Raw genomic sequence first — 26,736 nt, forward strand, 5'->3', positions numbered from 1 at the left:
TGATCCTACTCACACATCGAGTTCTATTCCTGATCATGTGGGAAAAATGACAAATGTGGGGGCAGATCCTGGTAGTAGCTCTACTCCTAATAAATTAGAGGAACCTAGAAGGAGTAAGCGTGCAAAGGTAGTCAAGGACTTTGGAAGTGATTTTATCACTTAAAATGTCGAGGATGAGCCTTTAACTTTCCGTCAAGCCATGGATTCTTCGGAGTCAAGCCATTGGAAAGGCGCTGTGAAGAGTGAAATTGACTCAATTGTTTCTAACGGAACATGAGAGTTAGTTGATCTCCCTCCTGGGTGTTCCACTATTGGACGTAAATGGATCTTCAAGAGAAAGCTAAACCCTGATGGCTCGATAAATAAGTATAAAGCTAGGCTAGTTGCTAAGGGCTTTAGGCAAAGGGAAGGCATTGACTATTTTGATACATACTCTCCTGTTGCCCGAATGACAACAATCAGAATACTTATTGCATTGGCTTTCGTACATGGTCTTATCATCCATCAAATGGATGTAAAGACAGTTTTTCTTCATGGTGACCATGAAGAAGGGATTTATATGGATCAGCCTGAGGGATTTGTTATTTCTGGTCATGAGAGGAAAGTATGTAGACTAGTCAAGTCCATCTATGGTCTTAAACAAGCACTAATAGACTGGCATAAAAAGTTTGATGAAAATGTGTTAGACTTTGAGTTTTTAGTTAATGAAAGTGACAAGTGTGTCTACTATAAGGTTAGAGGTAATTACTGTGTGATTGTGTGCTTGTATGTAGATGATATTCTGTTGTTTGGAACCAATATTGAGATTATTAACGAGACAAAGAGTTTCTTGAAGAGGCACTTTGAAATGAAGGATATGGGTGAAGTTATTGTGATTCTTGGGATCAAGTTGACTCAGTCAACTGATGGAATAACATTGTCACAGTCTCATTATATAGAGAAATCTATACTTGAGAAGTATGGTTATTCAAATTATAGAATCGCTAGTAAGCCATATGATTCAAAAGTTTCCATAGTCAAGAATAGTTCAGGAATTCCTGTGTCTCAGTTAAGGTATTCCCAGATTATTGGGAGTTTGCAATATCTTGCTAATGTTACAAGACCCGATATTTTTTATTATGTGTCTAATTGAGCTAGATATACAAGGTGTCCAAACAAGACTCATTGGGAGGCACTGGATAAAGTTCTTAGATATCTCAAGGGAACTATTTCCCTTAGCTTGCATTACCGGAGATTTCCGGGGGTACTCGAGGGGTACCGTGATGCAAGTTGGATAGCTAAGAAATCTGGTTCCAATGAAGTGACTTTATATGTGTTTACCCTTACGGGTGGAACAGTGTCCTAGAAGTCTTCTAGACATACTTTGATTATTCGGTCAACTTTTAAGGCTGAATTGTGTGCATTTAATGCCACAGGGACGGAGGCTGAATGGTTACATGGACTCATGAGAATGTTATCTATAGTAAGCAAGCCGCTTCCCGTCATTTTTGTTCATTGTGATAGCCATATAACTATCAACAAGATCAAAAGTGTTAAGTATAATACTAAAACAAAGAGACACATCCAAGTTAGACCGAAGTCTATAAGAGGTCTTAGACCGAAGTCTATAAGAGGTCTTAGACCGAAGTCTATAAGAGGTCCTGTGTCTGATAGGATTATTGCTATAGAGTTCATTGGAACTCAAGATAATATAGCTGATCCGTTGACATAATTTTTTTTTTGACACAAGTACTTGAGCAGTAGCTGAAGTGATTAAAAATTATCTTCTGTCCCATGAGTTGGACCCTCGCTCGTACCGAGAATTTCTTAGAAGAGATACTCATTTCTTAGAAAAGTTATTTGTCAAAAGAAAACAATATTCAAAAATTTGAAACAAAAACTAACCAACGGACTAGGCAATTGAAAGACATAACACAATAGAATTTACTTTATGTTAAATAAATATTATTTAAAGTACAGTATTAATTTATCTTTCCATTACCATGTACACTATACAAAATCCTGTGATATACATTTAGTATTTACATACAACTAGTAACTTCGCTACTTCTATAGGCACTGCATTTACATACTACATAGTAAGGCCTGCTATACACTAGGAAAATGATCAGACAAATATCTTAGATACTTGATAGTTAGAACCACTCCACAATGCACCTGGGATAGAAGTTGGCTTCTGTAGCAATAGCAGAAAGGGATTGCAACTCTTTTTGGACTTTTCTCCTCTCAAAAAAGACGGAACATGCAAGAGAGGTACATTTCACGCCACTTTCTATAATCCAATCTCCACCTCCACAATGTCGGCAAATCTACATCAGATGGATTACTATCAACTTATAACTAGATGTTTAAACCGTACAAAAAAGAGTAGAATTACCAAATCACAAAGTTGTGTGTTCAAAGCATTCGTTAACAAGAACCAAACTGACAAGACAGGGAAGTTTTTAAATTGAATGGAGATAGTGAAACATAAATTTTAAATCCATCAAAAACTTACATCAGCAAGGTGTTGAATCTCTCTTTCAAGTTTTGAGGTTCTTCCTACCATGACTGTTGCAACAGTAGCTTCGTGTTTAGAACATTTACCACATATATAAGTTGATGCCTGGACCAACTCACCACAAAGGATGCAATGCTTCGAGAGATAGTAGGAGTCAATTCTAGTTCGGTTGGGATTCAAAGCATTAAGTTGATGTTTACCAAACACCTTCTGCTCTGGACGGGGCATTTCTTGAAACCACTGGTTCAAATCGACTCCAACTAGTGTAAATACTCGTTGTAAAGCTGGGATTATTTGCTTTTTGATGTAATACAAATCATTCAATTTAAAAGGCGAATTAATTGCCAGGAGTTCCAATGGGTCTACTACCATATCAACTAAACGAGCCCCAGGTTCACCATGGACCACAACATAAGGTATTCTTTCTGCATAACGCGGCTCTGCCCTAGGATCATTTTTCATTGCTTTAGTGGCCACAATTGCAGCCGGAGGGAGCGAGGAAGTACGAGAACTATATGTGCCCAATCGTACCTCCTTCGCGAAAACAAAATCCTGAAGGGAGACTCTTCCAGATAGAATCCGTTTCCACTGACGCAGCAGGTATTTTTTAACCTGAGTTTAGCAGAAGGAAAAAATGAACAAAAGTAGATGTCACTACCTACATACATCAAAAATTGCAACCTTGTTACTTAGTTACAGGTTAATTTATACTAATTTTTTATGGAAGATTTAACTTTTAAATATCAAGTATTTAATCACCCTTTCAACTCTTCAAACTAATCCAGTACATGAAACATTTGCATGCATGAACAGAGCATACTGAGAATAACATTTCAAACTGCCTGTTCTACATACTGTTAACTGTACAGTAGCTCAATTTGCTAACCTTCCTGAAGATAATTAATGAAATATTATTTTAGTTTAGGATTCCTGATATCTAAAATGTACTCTCTTATGTACAGGTGCAGGGTACAAGTTTAGTGATTTGTTTTACAATAATGGTGTAAGCCCTTGCTTCTAGATTAGGCTGAAAGGTTAAGAGTAGACAATCATGGCACAGTGCACAAAGCAACCTCAGCATACTTCTGCAGCTATACCATACAGACCTAAAAAGTAACAAGATTCAAATCTTTCCTCACGAATCCGATACTATGCACTTTCAACCATTTAATATATAGAACAATAAAGGGTACGATTTACCTTAAAAAGATCCTGATGTTCAAAAAACAATCTTAATGACTGCTCCATTGTCTTAGAAACAGCGCCACATGTATCTCTGCGCACTGTCTCAATACCTTTGGCATCAAATATTGGCTTGACTTGGTCAAAGCTCTCATAACTGTATCCCACATAACGCTTCTTAGTAAGAAGGAAGCAAGGATGGTAAACTTTCTCCAATTTTAATGTAACTGGATTTGGATTCATTGCAGTCACTGTAGATGCAATATCTTGCCCAATTTCAAGGGCTTCTTTCACAGAGCGTCCTTTAAGGAGCACAAACAAGCTGCAGGGAATCAATATTAGCCTAGGAATACTCCATAACAAGCACTGAGAGAAGTGAAGGCCGTTACTGGATTAGTTGATTACATTATGTATCACTTAATTAACTATGCTTATTGACTGTAACTGACAGATGCTTCACTGTAATTACGGAGACTAACTATTAGTAACTAGGAGATGCTTGGAAAAATAACTAGGCTGAATATCTAGTCTATATTTTTTAAAATGAAATAGATAGAAAAGGATATTCAATAGTCAATACAATTTGAAAAAAAAAAGACCGTGTAATCCTCATCTACAGAATGATTATCACTAAAAAAAGCAGGGAAGGTGCTTTACTAGGTAAAGTAACCTTACCATACATAAGATTACATATCTACCGAGTTCAAGGAAAAATTGGTATCGATTTAAATTAAATAAGTGGATCCTAATAAAAAAGACATATACTAGAATAGTATGACCGGAGGAACTTATTCTCTCTTTTTATTTTGCCTAACATGTGCAATATCTAGTAACCACTCCAAAGAGGTTATTATAACTGGTTGGGATCCCTAATCATTAGGGAAACTATTCTCAGATGTAAAAAAATATATCAGTAACTAATAAAACATAAGGCTTAATATTAACTTGACCCTTAAAGTATTAGACGACGTACACATTAACCCCTAAACAAAAATATCGTATATTTTAACCCTTCAACTATTAGATTTGTTCATTTTAACTCTTTTGTAAAATTTTATTCCAATATGGCCCTTAAGAGTCATTCTGTCTGCAATCATATACTTCAAGGGCAACATTGTTCGTCAATTATTTTTATTGTCATTTTTATTTGTCAAATAATTTAAACTAATTTCATTGTATAAAGTAACTGATATGATAAATAATATTATGTAACTTTTATTTATTAAGTAAATTTAAATCATTTATTGAAAGAATCAAAACAAGTATATAAAAATGATAAAAGGGTTGAAGTGCATAAAACTCGTACTTAAGGGGAAACAATATAAAACCATAAGGGTAATATTGGGAAAAATTTCAACAAAAGGGTTGAAGTGTACAAAGCTTATAGTTAAGTGTTAAAAATATACAATTTTTTTGTTTAAGGGTACATGTGTACACCATGTTTTACTTTAAGGGCTATATTATAATTAAGCCAAAACATAATGATATTTCACATACCTATCTGTATCACCATATAGCACCTTGGCTTTCCATTTCTCATGTGCATTAACAAATGAAATAGCAGTTTCCAAAGTTCTACGTCCGCATTGAACAATACTATCAGCAAGCTCTGCGCATGGCATGCGACCACTAAACCCAGCCGCTGTATAGCCATATGTTACATTTGCTATTAGCTTCAGGGCAAGTTGTCTAGCATTGAATATCTGAAGGAAAAGAAAATTAATCATCACCTAAATGACTCAGACTTTCTCAATAACTACAGGTTTGTACATGTTAATTTAACATACTTAACAATATTATTATTATAATACCATCACAGTTGTCAGTTCATTTCATTGCTTTGCGTTAATTAATTTATTTACTTGTGTACTATTTCACTGATATCACATACTGGACAAAGAGGGAAAGCCCTCTACTATCAACTTAATAATATTTAAGAAACTCCATGTAGAAGTTAAACCACTTCTCTTACGCCTAATCCTATCACTGTATTAATAATTCATGACATTAAAGTTATAATCTTCATAGACCGGCGACAAGTCATGCAAAAACATAAAGATAACCGGTCAACATCCACATAGTTCATGAGAATAGAAGACACTTTAACCCTTGTTTCACCAAAACAAGGTTTTACCGATACATGTATTGAAGGATATAAGTATAGTGGTTTGCTTCAAGAAGTTTCCAAGACACTCATTTCTCCTAAAATGAGGATTGATACTAACGGCTGCTCTACATTGACCGAATTTCAAGTAGGTTGGTACAGCCATATAAAAGCCATATAAAAACCATATAACAAGCATCAAAGATTTATGACTAAGATAAATCACACAAGGTATAACTTGGTTTCATCTTCGAGGCCTACAGAGAGTTGTTTTTCATAGTTTTTCCAACGTTCTTTCCTCTTATTTAGTTAAAAATATTTCACACTGAAACCTAAGGGATGCGCCTTCAAGATTAGAGGTAATAATTATCAACAAATTATCCTACCTTGCAGTGTTCAATCAAGATAGGTTCATAGAAAGTTGATATTTTTTAACCTAAGAATATAACATACTTCACACTCTATGCTTAAACTAGATTCCCGTGAGTCAACAGACCTGTAGGGAAACAGTAAATTTCAATTACCAATTTTGATGAATAGAAGAATTTACCACAGTACTTGGTTAAGAGAATCATTTTTAAACTGAAGCCAGGACTTACCCTCTTACGAACCCTCTCTGAAGGAGCCAACTTTTTCATTGCCTGTTTTACCATAATTCTAGTGGATAATATTTCTTCTAATAAACGGGGCAGTACACCTTTACGGACCTGCACCAATGCATGCTCTCTTAATAATACAGACAAACAAAATGTCCAAAAGGATTTAAAACACAACTATTAAAAAAAAGGGCACATCAAAATTAGATCTAGCAAAAAATAAGAAGTTGCAAGTATACAAAACCCGACATGCATGACATCGAAGGAGATGTCTTAAAGTCATAAAGCCTTCTTAGTTCTTACTCTCGTTTAGTTGTTTACTCATAAAAACAGAAAAATGTCATCTGAATAATAGAAATTGATGTAAAAAATATTCCAAAAAAGAAAAAAACTAATCTAAACATGAAAAGCAATCAACAAATTTGAAACATCCTCGAGTAGATTTTAACTATCGATAGAACCTAAACAATAAGATACCCACTTAAACTTAAGTTAATTAAATAGTATGATAAAAAGCTATGAGAAAAGTGCGATGAACTAGATGCAATTAAAAGAATTTAGAGTATTACTACAAGCCAAGAAATACAGGTAACCTCAATTATTGTACAAGCATAATTCAAAATTTACTTTTAACAAACAATTATCACCTTCGAAGGAACATACATTACACCATTAGGGGTAAGTAAGATCTCATCTTTCAAATCCAGCAAAACATTTGGATCTGGTGAATATGAACTCACACCAAGGGTGTTTGACTTTGCAGGTGTAACTTTTCCGAGGCATGTGCAGAAGCACAGGTTGTATGCTATTATCATTGATGGATAGAGTGATTGAAAATCTAACACGACGACTGGGTCTGCATAAAATCCTGATTCTGGCTCCATCACAAGAGGAAGACATTCCATTGCAGGTTGAGAAGCTACCTACTTGGTAAACATTATGTTAGTAACAGAAAAAGAACCATCAAGGAGGGGTTAGGAATTCAATGCAATGCAGAATATAGTGAAGTACGGATAAAGATAACCAGTAAAATAGAGACTAAAATATTTGACATCTATGGCAAAGGAATCATAGAAACATAACCCGAAAAGGTGAATCTATGTAAACCCCCGTATATGATTAAAAAAAGAAGATAACTTACTTACAGACCCGTTACTAATGGTTATTTAACAAAATCCACGACAAACTTAGGGAAGAATTATACGATACTAAATTCTAAGCTTGCCATGCATATCTGCAATTCATTAAAACTTTTCTAGAAGGATCCACATAACTGTCAGAAAGTCCTTTCCACTGAAACTACAAAAGAAAAAAAATCTCAAGGAAACATTTAAATAAGGGAAGGAAAATTTTGAAAAGACGACATATTTTAATGGATACTACTGCGAGACCAACCAGGATAGATCAATAGAGTACTACATGTTAAGTCATTTCAAATTGCTCATACAACTTATAATTATCAGCTCCGAGTCTTTGCAACTTCAGCTAAGTAGCTGATATGTGAGAACTCTGATTATGAAAAGTTGAAAAAAACAAAATGCAAGTCACTTGCTTGAAATTAGAAGTCGTTGGTGGTACCACTTTCCATAATATGGTTGTCGTCCTCAATGAGAAAAGTAAATTGATAAATTATACAACTAGAAAAAATCAAATCCCACAGCATGCACATCCCCAGAAACATACTACAATAATACAAAAGCAGAAATATTGAACCTAAGAGCATCTCCAACGGTAATTACAAGAACTGTTAGCTACAATATGATAAAGTAATAATTATGTAAAATTTTACCTAAGGAGAAGGGTAAACACTCCAATGGTATTATGTATAATCATGATAGCAAAATTATATCTAAGGGATTTAGTGATTCGACAAATATAACCAACCACATTTGATTATCTACATTTTTTGCTACGGGAAATGGTTGGAGTGCTTCAAATTTTACATAATCTCTAAATATTGCCACCTAGATGCCACGTAGTTTCCACATAGATAATTTAGCTAAGGGTTTTGCACCATTGGAGATGCTCTAACAAAGGATTAAGTTGCCTAAAGAAAACAGTTAGGCCAATAACATGATGAAAATGCAAGTAAAATGACGTGATTCAGTACTAGCTACTACACAGAAGAGAAACAAAACAGAAACCTGTTGGCTCCCAGGCGCAATTGCAAGATAATTCTGTGTATGTGCCAACCTCAAAAGCATAGATTCAACACGATATTGTGACCCTCGCGAGAGAACTGAAAAGAAATCAATGCCAAACACACGAGCAAGTTCTGATGTTCGATTAATCTGTGAAGCGGAAACAAATCAAGGCACCGCATAAGTTTAAAACACATATCTGTTGATGGTAACTTCTAAGCTGAGTGTTGTAAAGAACAAATATGTTATCTTAAATAACCAAAGGCAAACTCCGATCAGTATCCTGAATTCACAACTGAATCTTTAGGACATCCTTACTGATGGAGAGCAGGTTTTGTTCGATAATTTGGACAACAAGATAAGTGCGACTGAAAAAGGAGAAATTGCAGCAATGCCCTCGCTCAGGGTTATATGAACAGAAATTTCTGGCTTCCCCACCTCGCTCGGGACCTCTTACACTCTCTCAAGGAATGTTTGGCTCAAGGTTTTGACCCCACGCAAGGATTGACTTTTTTTCTTTTTGCTAAATGCAAGGGCTGATTTGGAGGTTAAAATCTTTGAGCAAACCCCCTTTGAGTGCGTATAAGATGCCCCAAGCGAGGGTGGGAGACAGAAAATTCCGATCACATAACCCAAGCGAGGGCCATACTCCTTAAGCAAGGATTGCTGCAATTTCCCCGTTTTCACTGAATTTTGTCCTGTTGTCCAAATAGACGAACACAACCTTCCCTACATCACTTACTTCACTACATAACAGAACATAGCTAAGTGTGAATATGACATGCTACTCTATATGATAAATAAATTTCTAAGAAAAATGAAGCAAAAGAGCTCATATATATAGGCATATATTTTTAAGTGGCCCTTATTTCTCTAAACTATTTCTACAAAACCTAATAGCAAGAACAGAAGGGAGAATAGGATACTTTAATGTTTGCGAACGCATATTGCAAAACACAACTTGGTGTGCAAAAGTATTAAATTTATTTTTAAAGAAATTATCTAAAAAATAAGATAAATAGGCATAGAATGATAAAAATCTAGAGCTGTAAACGAACTGAGCTGTTCGTGAGCAAGCTCGATCTCGGCTCATAAGGGCTCCGTTCGGCTCGGTTCGTTAAAATCTCAGGCTGAAGTTCGAACTCGAAAATGTGTGCGTTAAGTTTAACGAGTTCGAATCGAGCTTTAGCATGTGCGGCTCGAGCTCGGCTCCAATTGATTCAGCTCGAACTTAGCTCATTAAAACTTGAAAAAAACATAAATATATTATGATTTTTAGTAATATTCCTAACATTTTAAGTATAAAATTACACCCAAATATTTAATTCATGAATAATTTAAGGATTATAGATTAAAATTTGAGTTTCAGTTGTGTTGAAACTGAGAATATGTTAGTGCAAGTGGGTTCAACCATTTTTTAAAAAAAATAAATAAATGTGTTCACAAACTATTAATTAAGGGCTCGAGTTCGGCTCGACTCATTTTTGGTTGATAAAAGCTCGAGTGCGACTCGGTTCATTAACGAGCTCGAACACAATTTTTGTTCGATAAGAAAGCTTGGTTCGGTTCGGTTACAGCCCTACAAATTTTTTTTAATGATCTGATGGGGTACACATGAAACCTTTACCTAATTCAGTCAACCAAAGAGCCTAAAAGAAAAGGGCTGGAGGAAGAGAGAGAAGGCGGGAGGGAGAGAGACGGGGAAGGGAGAGGGAGAGAGAGGGGAAGGGGAGAGGGATTACAATGGCTCGCGTAAAATAAGGTGGCAAGGTGCTATAACAATATGATAATTTGTGTATCATCGATTGTGAGAGAAGACAATACATGGGCCTTTCTCTTAACACTCCAGGACATCTCCTATTTTCATTTAGTATGCTTTTAGAACCATTAACTTTTTTTGGTCTGCGTTTAATTTTGATGACCTTGTACTCTACAATTATAAACTACTCTGTACATATATTCTTTGCCCAATGATAGATCTGGATGTTGGAAGATTTTCAATAAACCAAAAAAAGAATCATAAGAAACAATTATAAATAGAGGTTGAAGGAGAAATTAGTAGACAGAATGGTCAAGCCATCTAAATGATTTACCATATCGAGTTGAGTCGTTATCTGAATATTTAGCTTTGCTTTATCTATGATATATTCGATACAACGGTATCTTGCTCGTCCAGGACCACTTGCAAACCATTTTGTCAATTCTTTGCACGGGATAAATGGAATCTTTTGCCTCAAAACTTCTTCAGCTACAGCTTCAGCCGTGTACATATTAAGTTTAACTTCACTGCGGACCAACCGCCAACAATTGAGGATAATTCTGCCGCTAACATGGATACCACTTGCATGAGTTCGACCCCACTCATCATCGATGATTGCATCATCAAGAACCGAAGGATGAGCAACACTTGGCTCTAGAAGTGCGTCAGTTATTACACTTTTCACATGAACATCTAAATCCTGACCGAGTTCGGTGGTTTGAGAAACTGTGCGTGAAATTTTATTAAGTAAACCAATACCAATCTGTGCAGCCCTTTCAGCAAGATATCCAAGAGAACCACCCTGAATATCCCATCCCATTATTATATCCGGATCATAAGAATGTATGACCTTTATAAAATGATTAACCAATTCCTTTTCTTCTGAGAAAACCAAGATCTTGCAAGAAGATATTCCATCAAGATTTCTGCAGATGAAAGCAAACCATGATAAGGACAGAAAATTCAGTTATTCGGAAACAGGTATAACATCTGAACTGAATGCACAGAGGTATCCAAGATGTAATTGCACAGCAGACCGCACCATGAAGTAAGAAAACTTTTCGAAACATTTAGAAACCCAAAGTACGCTATAACATCTAAAAGTTCTCAAAACACAAGTAAAACACAACAAACAATATTATTCACCTCTTCTTTTCCTCTCACTTTTATATAAAATAAAACGTGGTTAATGTATTTGTATTATACAAATTATTGGATAAGTTTTGTTTGTCATATCTTCCAGGCCAAGGATTAAAAACTAGAAAGAACACAGATGGTACAACTTCATAGATGTGACTGCAGGAGGATATAATAGGAAAACTGGCTCTAATTTGGAGCACTGAGTTATGCTCCTTCGTTATCCAATAAAGGTTTGTTCCCCAATTTGTTAGAAACGTCCCAACAGTGAGTAAAAAAAATTCATAAATACCTTCATTTACTGGGAAAATATAAAAAGCTCTGACAAATAAATTAACAGTCGTCGAGTACGTTTAATATTTATTTCATCATCAATGCAATATTAGTTCTTTCTTTTATCACCTACATGCTTCACATTCAAACTTAACCTCCTTAATTAGGAGTAAACACTAGGTAAAACTATAACTGAACAAACCATAACTATAGATCCGGTAATCTTAGTCCGGACATATCAAAGACTGATTTTCCTTTTAAAAATATTTCAGAACTGCAATAACACAGTCAAAGGAGACGAAGGTTTGAAAAACTTGGCTTCAAAATAGTATTTTCAGATGGATATATTTTGTAAGGATATAACTCTATTTACAAATATAATCCAAAGGGTAGAGTTTACTTTCAAGCAGTCAGGCTTGCCAATTGCCTATTTAGGAAGCTAATATCGTTTGTCGACATGCTTTTCAAAAACTGATTTAATCAGAACTCATTTATATTTCATAAACTTTAAATATGATGTTCCATGTACATATTATATTTATAACACATTTTTGCATCCTTACTTCTAGAATTTCAATACTAAGTTTGCCTATATTTAGGTAATATATAAACTTAATATTATGTAAACGATATTTTGATATATCTTATGAAAAAGGATTTTTAATATTATTATAAAACTCTAATTTTAAGCATTAAGCCCTAACCATGCATATTTTTATAACTACTTACATTAACAGACATCAGGATTCAGGAATCACTTTTTCTTAGCAATCCTAACTTCCGTACTTGCTCTTGGTATCCTGACTCGTGGATATCTAAAATTATTGTTATCAGACGTTTTTTAATTGTGCTAAATTAATTTTTATAAAAATCCATTTCATAAAGAAGTTACAGTTCCAAAAAGGCAAATTCAAACAATTAAACTTGTTATAGAGATGGGATACCCTCAACAGTACCATTGTGGTATTGACTTTTGCCGGTGGTACCATCTCATATTTTTGACTTATTTATGGTGCACCTGAATTTTGGACTAGTTAGTCTTAGACTCTCACTGTAAAAAACTCCTTAATTGTCATTAAATATTTTTTAAAAAAGATCAAGATAAATTTAGCTCGATATTCTTCCTCTCCTTGAGCAACAACAATCTAGTATATTCATCTTCAATCTTCTAATTTTCACTATCTATTCTCTAACCGTCTCTTTTCCCTATTTTTTTCTAATGTTAATCTGCAATTATAAGCTTTTCCAAGTGGTACCAGGAGAAGCCAACACTATGGAAAAATGGTAGCAACTGAAAAAGTTATAATCACAATGGTATCTTTAGGAATATCCCTATAAAGATTGCTGCAGTAAAATTGTTCTAGGTAGTGTAGGGTTCAGATACTCTAGGGAAATAAGAATCATTAATGTAACTGTAGCATACTAAAGGCAGATTTTAAGCTTTACAAAAAAAGTAAGAGACGATATCCATATTAACTCCAAAATTTTAATTTGCATCAGTATGGCATATCCGTACTTCATAACATATAATTTCTCTAGGCAAAATATTTCCAACACAGATGACTGTATTTGCTACGGTATGCACTCATAAAATTGCTGATTTAAAAATTCACATCCGTTCATCTTATCCACACATTCAGAATTCTTACATTTTTAATTAAAGATATCTGAAGACAGAAGGACAGAATTAATTATCAGAGTATTGTTTACTTGCAGCCAACCAGAAAAGATATCAAAATAAAATTTCTCTCTACAACAGAAGGTAATGGGTTTCCAGCCACAGCGCTGCTAATATAAGTTCATGATATAGACAAAAAAACAAATACTTCGGTTCATACTGTTGTAGTATATACAACCACAACCACTACACATGCTTATACAAAAGCTACATCTTCCCATAAATATTACAACTGTCTTGTATCTTTATAATTGTAACATGACAACATATCATACTATAATCATCAAGTACATGGTAGCATATATAAGCAGAGACATTTATGCTTGTATTTTTACTCGCATGTACTTTTTCATCAATGCAAATAATATCCACTTTGCAAATAACAGAATATAATCTCATTGATTAAATGTTTGTACGTACTATAAAAAGTTGTGGGTGCTATAGATCTATTTACAACCTTAAACTATAATCAGGATGTTGTACTAAAGTTACCAAGAAAGCATTCTGCTTCAGAATCTGCCCCGATTAAACCTAACAATTTCTCCTTAATATTGCCAGAATAATAAACAAGTCCAAGTAATTACTCAGATCCGCAGGAGAAATTGAGACATGAAAAAAGAGATAGTCATGAAGTATGTAGCAAGTGGACTTAGAACTACGGGATCAGGATGTCTGAACTAAAATATTTAATTTGTGACTTGAAATAATACTCCTGGGTAACAACTTTTCATACAACAGACAGCGGTCTCCAGTTTAGCATAAAAGAACAGATTCATTTGAACAGCTAGAACCCATGTTTCAAGTTGATACCAAGAAGACATTAACTCACGAACAATTATGTATAATAATGCACAAAAATAATACAACTTTCTTATCAGTCTGCACCTATTAAAGATTTTGTACACAAAGATCAACAGACACAGATAAATAAGCCATACCTTTGAGCAGGTGCAGTATCACTGCGCAAAAGAACATGAGTCTCAGTCATCAACTCATCGTCTTCAAAGATAACTAGTACTATGAAATTAATGGCATCTAGTCGAGGATCGGGTTGTGAGTCTCCCTTGGATTGTGCTTGCACCTATCAATAATAATTGCAGGAAGTCAGAGGTCCATAGAGAGAGAGAAATATCTAGAACTCAAAAACCAAAAAGGTCAGTAAACACTGAGAGATTAGTACCTCAATACTAAACACTGTTAGTTGCTGCCCGCCACCGACACTTGCAGGATCCCGAAATCCAATTTGACTTGAAGGAGTTAACTTTGATTTTCCATCAGGTGCAGATATCTGAGAAGTATCTTCTAAGAAACAGGTGTCTTTCTTAATAAATAATGTAGTAACCTCATTCTTTGACATCTTCAAAGAGTCAGAATGTAAAGGTCGCAGTCCAGCATTATGGCTTCCTTCAAATTGCTGTTTCACTTGAGCTATGATGGTATCATCTTGAGGTAGCAAGCCAGAATCCAGCATACGGTCTCTACGGGCAGCAGCTAGAGAACCATGTGAATCAATCGAAATGCCAAGTGAACCTGCAATCAACCCAACTAATTTCAAGACTTAAATTTCTATTTGAAATCACTACAAATTTACAATATATGTTTTCAGGCTCTACTAATGTAAGATATAAGTTTTATCTTTAGTATTTGACTATTTGTAGTGTTTGACCTGAAATAAAAAAATGAAGATCAAGAAGCTACATATTTAATCATGCTAGGAAAAACCTGTGTCCTCTTGTGACAGCCATCTATCAACACTATCTGCAGATGGAGGAAAAATTGTAGGGGTCAAAATGTATGAAGAACTATCACTGTGAAAGTGAGCAGGATTGCCCAAGTCTCCTTTTTGGTGATGATTAAAATCTTCTTTTATAGATTTAGCGTTCTGATCTTTTATTTCTGGGAAATCATGAATAAGGAATGAAGGGCCGGCGTCTATAACGTTGTCTGGGACTGCAAATGAAGAAGGAAAACATATATAAAACACATACACAGAGGGAGAATGTTGAACATGACAAAAAGACAGAAAGAGTCAGCAGTTAATGCCATGTTCGAAATATCAGACTAGACACATCACACAAGTATTCCTACCGTTTTGCCCACTGCTGGAACAACGCGTATGTATATGAGTTATTGTTCTCTCAAGTCCCTTTGATTTCTCAGCTGATAATTCTGATTCTCTCTGCGAATGGTTGGTGTTATCGCAACTGGAAAATTGACCTGGATTGTCCAAAACCACATTTTCTGTCTGAAGAGTACAGGATGGACTTGAATACACAGCATCACTTGGAAGCACTTTCTCAGTCCCCAAAAGTTTATCATCATCGTCAAAATTCAACTTTCTAAAACAGGGGTCAGGTTTGGATGAGCGATTAAAACTCAATGGTGTAACAGCTTTAGAAACGTCTGTTAAATCTTCACCTGTCAGATATTCACGAAATCCCGGTTCAGCTGCAGAATTTTGATTCTTAGAGTCAACCCACTGCGATGTATTTTTGGTGTGTTCATGCATTGTACTGGTACCGAGATATCTGTTTTCCGATCTGGAAGTTGATGTAGAAACTTGTTTTTCGTTAGTATCTAGAAAACTACTATCAGCTGCTTTTGATTCAGATTGTGTTTCACAAGTCTTCCTCCCAACTTTTGCTGCTTGCTCAGCCCGGTAGCACCGCTTTCTCCTCATCAAATCACGCACTGAAGATCCAAGATCCACAGTAGTTTCTTCTGAACATTTAAAATCACTCTCCACGCACCCGGTTGCAACATCGCAAATTCTCTTAATTTCATCGTTATCAGCAAAACAGTTTGAATGTATACTCTCATGGGCAGTTTTAGATTGTATATCACCTTCCACCTCATCATTCATGGAAAAAGATCCAGAACTCTGCAGAGGTCTTTTTCTTTTCTGAATAGTAGTACATCTTGAACCAAACTCAACATCTGTGTGGGCTTGCAAAGACTTCTCATATTCACAACTCATCTCTACTTCAGATGACTTAGCAGCACATGGAATTAACTTTTGGTCCACATTAGAGCCATCCGTCCAGGGAGTATTTTTCTTCAATGTCAATTGGCAATTATCGGTGTGCTGAAGCACCTTTTTCTTTGAAGATAGAATGTCTATCGAGTCCTCAACACAATCAAGAATGTCCTGACACTCTTGCTGGGATTGACTTTCATAATCTATATTAGCTCTCTCCAACATTTTGAACATGGTTGGTGCCGGTAACAAGGGACTCAAAATGGTTTCACGAGCAAGTTCATCATCAGAGTTTATATCTTCTGCAGCTTGAGAAGATGCAAGCCAGTTAAGTAGTGTCAAAGCTTCATGATCTGCGGTCTGTAAACGATGATGTCTGATTAATTGTGCATCAGATGACCTAACTACTATTCAAATAAGAACATAGCAAGTACATACAAGATTCGTGTGTCCCCATTACACTACCAGGCATATAAATCCTTTTAAAGAACAGTTAAATAACTAGACTGAAGTATAACAGATAATTTGGTACTCCGCATCCTCAATATCAACATATTAAACAAGAAACATAATGAAGAATGTGGTATTTTTTAAAGTAAGAGTACAACAGATAGAGAACTGACTACCTTCAGATCTGATGGTCCCACATTGGACAATACTTTGTCAGTGGGTGACTGCTCAACACATACATTAATATGATTAGACTCATCCACATTGTGATCATCAGAGGACATATCATTCTTCAGTTGAGTACTTGTGTTGCCGAACAACTCCACATATTTGTCCACAAATTCAACCCCATCAGACAGAGTTCTCAAAATATCTTTCGGGTGCGGTTTTCCAGGCATAGAAAGTGAGCTTGCACCATACACTCCAGCCTTTTCAAACTCCTAAGTGCAAGGAAAAGTTGACAAGAGGTGCAAAAGAATTAAACTATTAGTAAGATGGCATAAGGTAGGAATAACAGCAAACCTCCCATATTGGTATTAGAGACTGAACAATTTTAACATCTGATCCAGTTTGTGAGAGAGAAGAATATGACAAATTTTGCTGATTGAGTATTTCTGTGAAGAAAGTTAGAATCATAAGTTACCAGTGAGTCAATGATATCATGCAACCTGGATCTATATATTTGCAGTTGCATTATTCTAAAAAAGTACCATGAACTGAAGCATCTCCTTCTAGTTGGCACGTACTTTGACGTGAGACAAAATAAGGATTTGGACCTATTGAAGGATCTAGCTGACTAGATTGTTGCCAAATCCAACCATTTGGAATTGTGAGGGAAGTCCATAGGGGTAAACCTAAACATGCATTTCCACCCGAGTCGACCTAACCAAAATTTCCACAAGACCACAAGATATAGTAGTTAATATTGACAAGTATAAAACCTTATAAGGTCTTCTCAAGGGCTGGTCACCTGACATTGCATTAAGAAACTAATACATTTAGCAGCATAAAATGTAAAAGAAAAATACCAGAGAATCAACGGGCAAACTATCACTGTTGTTCGTCTTAAGCCTGTGTTGTCTGTTATCCTTTGCTTTACTCCAAGAACCATCTGGTACCGGAATGCGGAACATCATCTTGGATACATGCAGATGACCCATTCCATAAAGGTTATGGTCAATCTATAAACATTAAGAAATTAGGATTAACACATCATAGTGACATGGCAACCGCATAGGGGAGGGAGTACATGAAAGCTTAGGAATTATTTGGACAAGTACGCTTTCTTTAGTATGCATACATGTAAAAGTGTCAAGATTAAAAGCTAAAGGATCGTCTTTATGTCTAGGTGCGAGGCACCGAATGCAGCACCTAGGTTCATATTAGCCATTTTCAGAAAAAATGTTAGACAATGACCAAAGGAACACTGGTAGAACTTCAGGTAAACATATACAAAGACCAAAAAATGACGCATGCAACAGTATGAAAATGTAATGAAAAAAACCATTACACCAATTTTCGAATAACAAAATATTACCAGAAACTGGAGAAGGAATGGCACGTGTGACTCGTGAGGTTGTAAAACTTTATCAAGGATTGCACCTCCCTGAGAAGACACCGAGAGGGAGGTGAGAGAGAGATCATAATTCACCCAAAAGCCAAAGAAATTAAATTATTAAAAATGTATATACTTGGAAACTTTAAGAAACATAATTCGGTAACCATCCTTCTAAAGCATCAGAGAGACATAAGAGTTTGAATAACACAACATGTAAAAGCTATAGTATAACTCTGCTACATTAGACATGCTTAAAAAATGAGTTGCTTCAAATATTAATTCCTTTTCGCTGGTTGTGCAACTAGTATTGAGCCAAAGTAAGACTATAAAAGGTATCTTGCAAATATTATAGCACGTGCCACTCATCATGACAGAAGCATTTGCATCATACTGCAAGTAAATCTGTTCCACATTGTTTTCCGCCAGAGTTTATTCTGAATCACAATCCATGTCTCTTTCAGTTTTCATCTCACTGCCAAAACCATTATTCACAATTTCACTGCATTTTGGACATTTGGGAAGATTGAAAAGTTATGGGGGAGACTGTATAATTATGATGTTCACGACAGCAAGGAAGCAACAGTTTTCCATGTCAGTATACCCACACCTACTTGCAACAGTAGCAACATTCAGCCATATTTAAAGTGTAAAGTTCACTTTGAGGCACGCGGTTCACTACATTAAACTACGACCACAACTCCTCGGAGGCTCCGATCACAACTTCTTCCTAATCGTTATTTTATTTTAATTATAAACCTATAACTATTATATATTTCTATAAATATATTAAAAATATTATATGATTGGATAAATAAAATTTCAAAAATCTATTTTTTGAATTAGGGATCACTTCTAGTGAAAAAATTAAGAGAATTTATGTTTTAGGCCTCTAAAATAGTGAATATATATACAAAAATAATGTTTTTTTTTCTTATTGTTACTCATTTTTCTACCTTTTACATTAATTAAAATTATATATAATATACATGAAAATATATAAATATTAACGGGAACCATAATATCAACATTTTAAGCAAGAAACAGGTCATTTTAATATCAAGAACCACAAACTAATCTCACACAGCAAATAGTACCCATATTAGAGTACAAGGTTCATGAATACGTACCACAAGCAGATTAGCAGCACGAGAAACATCCTGTGGATAATATCTTAGATTCTGTCAAGGCCAAAATCGTTTTTGGAGAATATTACTAAAGGTTTTCAAGCATTAAGCATAAATATCCTATTCAGCAACAAGAAAGATTGCTGTACTACAAAAATAAAAAATTGTTAACCTTGCTCAATGTACATTGCAAAAGACTTTATAGGAAAATGAAGTTTATCTATATTAGAAAAAAATACAGCAGGAAAGATCAAAAGCTCATAGAGATCATACAGAAACTAAATTTCATCAATCACCAAAAAATATGAAATAAAAAAAGAGTAAAAGTTGAATAGAAATGTATATATTCATAAAAGTTTAGAATACCAACTGAAGAAAATGTCAGAGATGGATTGCGCTGATCCAATTGAGACTAAACCTGTAAGCAAGCTAGAAAGAAGTATAATTTATTTTTGAGTAAGATCAAGATGTAAGAATTTGCTTTGGCTCAGCTAGTTAAGAAGACATGCATGCGCAATCTTACACAACCCTAGATAGTACCAATGTATAGCAAACAATTCACGCAGTCAGTTTGTGAACAAAAAATGGTATCACAGATAGATACAGTGGTATTCACACATTTGTTGTAATCTTGACCAGACAATATTAAGATATACTGATTGGATACAGAAAAATCTTGACAAAAAATTCCTCTGAAGATTTATAGCCATATAATCTCCTTGCTTGGACAACACTGCAACCATGCACATGCTGACGTTTTGAACCCGCATTTCCTTTGAGCTGTGACAATTAAAGCAAGCTGCTTAAAACATTATGAACAGGAAAAACACCCTTCAATCAATGTGATTCACCAAGAGCAAACAAAACACAGCACTGAAAGTGACATCGCGTACCTTTAATGCCTTCTCAATGGCAAGTGAGAGAGCGTGAGTGCATGCATCACCTAATAATATTTATAAAAAAAATGTCAGCTGAAATGATGAACATTTCAAGTTATACTATTTTATAAAAATGGTTAAAAGACTTGGGGAAAGTGACTACGGTTAACAAATGATTAGGATATATGCAGAAATAACTGAAAGACCTTTGAGTTACTACTGAAAAGAATATAACAATTTAGCTTTTGTGGTTGTGTGTGTGTCTGTGCGTCCATGTGTGTGTGTGTGAGAGAGAGAGAGAGAGGGAGGGGGAGAGAGATAGAGAGGGAGATGGAGAGGGAGAGGGAGAGGGAGAGCCATTAATTGGCGAAAAATAGTCCACCCACAATAAAACAGGGAACATTAAGCACTAAAGGAGGTATTTGTACTATCTTTAGTCTGTAAAAAATGAGAGTCATGAACCTTTAGACATTCTTTAAAAGCAAAAACGTACATCAAGTCTGAAGGTATGCTAGTCAAGTTCTCAACTAAACTTTCTGCAATTTCTATCATTATTGACAAATTAGGCCAGAGTATAAACATTTGCGGAAGGTGATTGATCAAGGCAAACAGATCCTTTGACTTAAGAGTTATAAATTTGTCAGCTTCTTCAAATTGTTGAAACTACATAACTACTCTTGTTTACATTTAAATTTACACTTTATATGACTTCTAAGAGGAGTTGCAGTCATCTTATTTGATGTGATTTGAGCATCATTCTAAAACAATTGACTAGGAACAAATTGGTCTAGCCTTTAAATATTACAAAGTAAGAGCTGAACATTTTATCCGAAACAAATAAAGATACGCTAAAATAAAGGCATAAAAAGTAATTCCAAACACAAAGACTACCGTCGTGCTCTGGTCGAAGGGACAGTTCAGAACAAGGAACATATAAATAAGGTAAAGCCTGCATTTCATACAAAAAAAACCATTTATATAATATACAGATGCACCAACAATTATAGAATTTAGCCTGAGCTTGTAAAGTATATCAAATGAAGATAACTGTAAGTACGGCATATATGCACAGCAATTAAATAAAACATGATCTCATACACACTGCTCTAGATAAATTGTGTAAAAACCACAATGCCTCTGCCTCAAATAAACTACTATATTAGACAAAAATAAATGCATTAACTGCTGCACCGCATAGAATAGGCATCATCGAACTAGACTAATCTGAATAAACATTAGCAGGGTTTACTAATATGGAAATAATGGTGTGAGACAAAACGAGACTATTTAATTATGTGCATTTGAAATTCCGAAGCAAATAGAGTCGAAGTATACCTGGTGAATGTGGAGGCATGTTTTTTGCCCAGCAGGAGTGGAACCAAATATTCTTATAACAGGCACTTCTTTTACTTTATCACCTATTAACCACACAAACATCTCAACTAAAATCCGATTCCATTTGATTAAGTTTCTTTTACGTCAAAAACACATAGTAGGTAGTACGTAATGTGTGCGCAACTATATAGATAATACATATAATATATTTCTGCTTTGTAATCATATAAATCAATCGAGTTTTTATTTTCTAGAAAAACGGTAAACAAGACAAAATTCTTAATCCAATTCTACTACATAAAAACACACAGTCGGTAGTAAGCCGTGTGTCCGCAATTATATAGATACATATAATCTATCCTCTTCATAATCATTAATAGTATCGATTCAATTCAATTCAATTCAACACAATTCAATTCGTAAGTCAATTCTACTACATTAAAAATACACAGTAGATACTAAGCCGTGTGTGCGCGATTATACAGTTACACATAATCTATCCGCTTTATAATCATATTATTTTTATCGATTTTTCTCAATTGGATTCATAATTCAAGTTTACTACACTAAAAACACACAGTAGGTACTAAGTCCTGTGTGTCCGATTATATAACACACATATAATCTATCTGCTTCATACTCCTAATATTTGTTTCGACTTGTTTCGTTTCGATTCAATTCATAATTAAATTCAACTACATAAAAGCACAAACTAGATTCTAACCAGTGTGTGCGCAATTGTATAAATACACATAATCTATCTGCTTCATAATCCTAATATTCATTTCGATTCGTTGCGTTTCGATTTTCTACAACGCAAAAAACAAATAACAAGTACTAACAGTATAAATAGACAGATAGGGTACGAATAAGTACTAAACCGCGGTATCTCCCTTTACGAGATGTCGAGAGTTCGAAACTTGTCAAAAATAACGCGGAAATAAGTAGAGTGAGAGTCGAACCTTGAAACGAACTGTAAGAAATGTCTAAATCAGGAATAGGAGGAGACATGTAGTAATCAATTGAAACGATCCGTACACTGAAGATTGTGTTGTTTGGATTCTCCTGCGATTCTTCCATCTCGAACAAACTAATTGTACTGTGTTCTTGATATTTTAATTCTGCAAGTGTGGTCTTGCAAGTAGAATTTTGAATAAGGGCTTGGTCGTGTAGTGAGACACGATTGTTAAACTTTTTATCTCAACTCAGTATGTTACAGTTTTAGCGTTAAAGAAAACTAAACTCAAAATTAAATAATATCCGCTAAAATAATAATCTCGTTTAAATGATAAATTTCGTCGATCCGAGTTTGGGAGAAGGTCGTAAAGTATTATTTTTGCTAAAAGTATAAGATGATAAAAAAATTAAAAAAGTTATTAAGGATCAAGTAATATATAAACTACTAATAATTTCAGAAATATATATATATACACTATTATATTAAAGACGAAATAATGAAAGTCGGTCCGGTCACTGTAATTATAATAATATTTAAAATAAAACACTCTCATAAATACATAAATATTCATAACAGAATTATAACATGTCTAATGATTTTTGTTAAAACAAAATATATAAAAAATTCACCCGGCCGGGCTAAATAAAATTATACTATTGATCCAATTTTAAATAAAAATTAAAAAACTACATATATTTTGTTGGATTTGAAGAATCGGGCTAAAATAAAATAATAAATATTATTGATCCCGCTAAAAATATTATATTATTGGATCAGACTATAACAAAATAAAAATCTGAAAGGAAATTTGTGAAGTCGATATAATGTCATCAAACTAAAATAAAATAATACATTTTATCCATTCGGTCTAAAATAAAATAATAATCACCCGAGTTAAAATAAAATTAAACAAAATAGTAAGTATAATTAGCTGGATTGGGTTGATATAACGACCCTCAAGCTAACATAAATTTTTTGTCATTAACATGTAAAATTTTACCATTGATTCGGGTTTAAACATATTAAACTAACAATATAAATCTGAATATAGTTAGTTGGATTTGGTCGGTTAAAGACTAATGACAATTCGTATACTATTAATCTCAGCTAAAATTTACCTTTTAATTAAATATAATAATCTTTCGTTAATACACCTATAAATATCAATAAAAATATAAATTTCAATCATTACATTATTTTTAAAACTGTAGTATCACTAACTTATACACCTACTAGTTTATAACCCGTGCTTTGCACACGGGTATTTCAAAAATTATTTAATAAAATAAATAAATAAATTTATAATTCAAATTGAATAATATAATTCTGAAAGATTAAGTTATTTATATAATACTTTTACATAAGTTATTTTTATGTTATATATTTTATGAGATTATTTCTATAAATAAATTTGTCAAAATTTAAAGTTTACTTCAAATTTGTATTAAAAACTTTTCATAAATAATACAATTCATATTTATAATTGTATTACAAAGTTTCTATAATTAAAATGGGTCATAATAAATATATGGATCTTTTATAAATCTAATATGGATACCAAACCTAAAAATGGATAGTCTATTGAGTCAAATTAAAGTTAAAAATTATATCCGAGCCAAAATATTGATACCAAACCTTAGGAAAGGGTTATCCAACAATTTATAATATATAGATGTGTATATTAATAAGTATTATCAAATCATATTATTAAAATTTTAAATATATTTCATAACTTAAAATTTTTTACTTCAAATTTAATTAAAATAAATTATGTAATATTAAAAATAATCCTTGCATCGCACGGGTATTAAGCTAGTATATATATATGAATCAAACCAAACATACCTAATAAAACCCGCTTATACTTAATAAATCTTGCTTATTGCAAGGTCTGGTGAGGGTAAGATGTACGCAACATTCCCCTCATTCAAAAAATGAAGAGGCTGTTTCCCAAACGACCTTCGGTTTATGTGTGTGCAAAATATATTTAAAGGATAGCAATTGCAAATACACAAAAATTTGATAGCATAAAGTAAATATAAGTTGAGACAAACCTTAACCCATGGTTTTATTCACATGTGACTTACCGAATTCAAATGCACTTTTCTCTTGAACATGAAATTAGAGAATATAGTGACTTTGATAATTGTAGTGGCGATTGGAAGCGGTTGGCACGTCTTCTATTCTTGGTACCCAAAAAAATACTCTATGTCTATATCTTGATCTCCGAAGTCAATCATTGTCCTTGTTCTTTACATGATTAGGGCGGTCCATATAATCACCTCTTTAAGAGCAAGTCCAACAACTCCCTTATATGAGCTCTTAAGTTTAATTATAAGGATTTTGACAAAAAAGACACTCCAACAGTGTCTTAGTACTTCCTTAAATCATTAAGACATGACCTTTATTCTTCATCTTTAAGAAACTTCTAGTGCTTCCTTTAAGAATCTTCATCTCTGGGGAAAAATTTGGGGCTTTCAAGGAACAAGGCTCAAAGCAGGGTGAAAGCCGACATTCATCACAAATCATTAAAGGATCAAAACAGATCTTTCAAAAGAAAAAGGAAAGAGACAATCTTTTCATTATATGGAATCAATTAAATGATCACCAAAATAAAAATCAGGGTTCACGAGTTATAAGCTGCACAATATCATAATCAACTCTTTTCAAAGCAATATAAACCATTTTCATTTTCAAAGAATCAATTACTGAGTAGGAAATTTCAATTCCTTTTTTAAAAATCAATATGGAACCATTGATTGGACCACTTTATCTTTCATTTCATTATAATACGGGTGATCAGCCCGTACCGACCTCCATCCGGTCTTTAAGGTACCAAATGGCATAATTTCAGCCTTAAACTGGACTAGTCCCGCTAGCCTCTTACTATGACTGGACTAGTCCCACTAGCCTCTTACGTCCCAATCCAATCCATCAGGAATTCATTTGGAAAACCTTGAGTTGGAAAAATTAGGTTTTCTAAATTTATTTTATCATTACCAAGAATGTGAAATCATTCGGACTCTTTCAAGTCGAAACTCATTCTTAGATTCAATTTCAAGAAATCAAAGTTAAGGAAATGAATCAAGGATAAGAAGGTGCAATTCTAGGGATCTTGAATCAATGATAACAAGGTACTTAAGTTGGAAGAATCAAAATTATTTCAAGGATCAATAGGGAATATGGTGATCAAGGAATGTAGCATCATTACAAGGGATTTGTAAAGGTACTTATATGGTTTATAACAGTTCATGGTATAACAAATAATTTGAACAGGAAAGATAGGTTACCAAAGGGTTGAATCAATAAGCTTATCAATAGCAGTTTTACAAGATCAAAGATAGGGTATCTCAAATCAATAACAGGGGTTCATTCTTTTAACAGTTCACTACTCTACATGGCATGAACAATATCCTCTCTATAACCATTTACACAAGTAATTAGAGTTACTTGCCTGAATTCGCTTTCCTGAAGGTTGAACTACTGCCACCTAGTATTTCTTTCCATTTCCTAGCCTGAATGCCCTCACGCTCCGAATCTACAATCCAAAACCAAAACCTTAATTAGTTCTCAACTCACGTTCCCGAAACGTTCACTCAATACGATAACTCGATTATACTCTTGACTCAAATATACGAGTATACTTTATACACATATGCACATAGCACATAACACATTCTTTTCTCATAGCCTTTATATCTTTATATACTCAATAATCAACTTATACTTGCTTAACCTTAACTATTCTTCAAATCACATTATTATAACTCATACGAGTACATGATTTATTCACAACTAAATCTTTACGACCATAACTATCACTTATAGTTCTTTAATATCAAACAACTTTATTCCCCTTTTTCTTTTATTCCTTAATTCGAACCACAACAACAATCAAATAAATAAATAAATCACATATCTCCTAGAATTTTACATGCAATCACTTAGCAAGGTAATGGAACCAAATCAATCACTTTTATACCTATATTCCATTCGGCTATAACCACAAAGCACAACCAAGTGTACTCAATTTCAATCACACGTAATCAAACACAAATAAACCTCTTTTGGTAACATGCAAATTAC

At 34.0% G+C, this 26,736-nt stretch overlaps 1 protein-coding gene across 3 annotated transcripts; it reads right to left on the minus strand.

The window, feature by feature from the left end:
* Positions 1 to 1,914: 1,914 nt before the first annotated feature.
* LOC141668332 (DNA polymerase zeta catalytic subunit-like) lies at positions 1,915 to 22,869 on the minus strand. Of its 3 annotated transcripts, XM_074475173.1 has the most exons (23): positions 22,655 to 22,869; positions 21,693 to 21,775; positions 21,249 to 21,306; positions 20,373 to 20,422; positions 20,147 to 20,259; positions 19,483 to 19,525; positions 18,335 to 18,403; positions 17,826 to 17,978; positions 17,508 to 17,679; positions 17,320 to 17,411; positions 16,974 to 17,237; positions 15,459 to 16,707; positions 15,093 to 15,320; positions 14,551 to 14,900; positions 14,309 to 14,451; positions 10,617 to 11,208; positions 8,527 to 8,673; positions 7,030 to 7,305; positions 6,386 to 6,493; positions 5,180 to 5,385; positions 3,701 to 4,004; positions 2,498 to 3,112; positions 1,915 to 2,309 (listed from the first exon to the last, which is right to left on the minus strand). In XM_074475173.1, the coding sequence occupies exons 1-23, from the start codon at positions 22,770 to 22,772 to the stop codon at positions 2,136 to 2,138; spliced, it is 5,607 nt and encodes a 1,868-aa protein (XP_074331274.1). In that variant the 5' UTR covers positions 22,773 to 22,869; the 3' UTR covers positions 1,915 to 2,135. The 3 variants fall into 3 exon arrangements, with proteins under 3 accessions (XP_074331274.1, XP_074331275.1, XP_074331276.1); XM_074475174.1 differs by lacking the exon at positions 21,249 to 21,306 and having other exon boundaries at positions 22,655 to 22,792; XM_074475175.1 differs by lacking the exons at positions 18,335 to 18,403; positions 19,483 to 19,525; positions 20,147 to 20,259; ... (2 more) ...; positions 21,693 to 21,775; positions 22,655 to 22,869 and adding an exon at positions 18,098 to 18,148.
* Positions 22,870 to 26,736: the final 3,867 nt, after the last annotated feature.

The sequence above is a fragment of the Apium graveolens genome, chromosome 6 (genome assembly GCF_009905375.1).
Source record: "Apium graveolens cultivar Ventura chromosome 6, ASM990537v1, whole genome shotgun sequence".
NCBI classification, from domain to species: Eukaryota; Viridiplantae; Streptophyta; class Magnoliopsida; order Apiales; family Apiaceae; genus Apium; species Apium graveolens.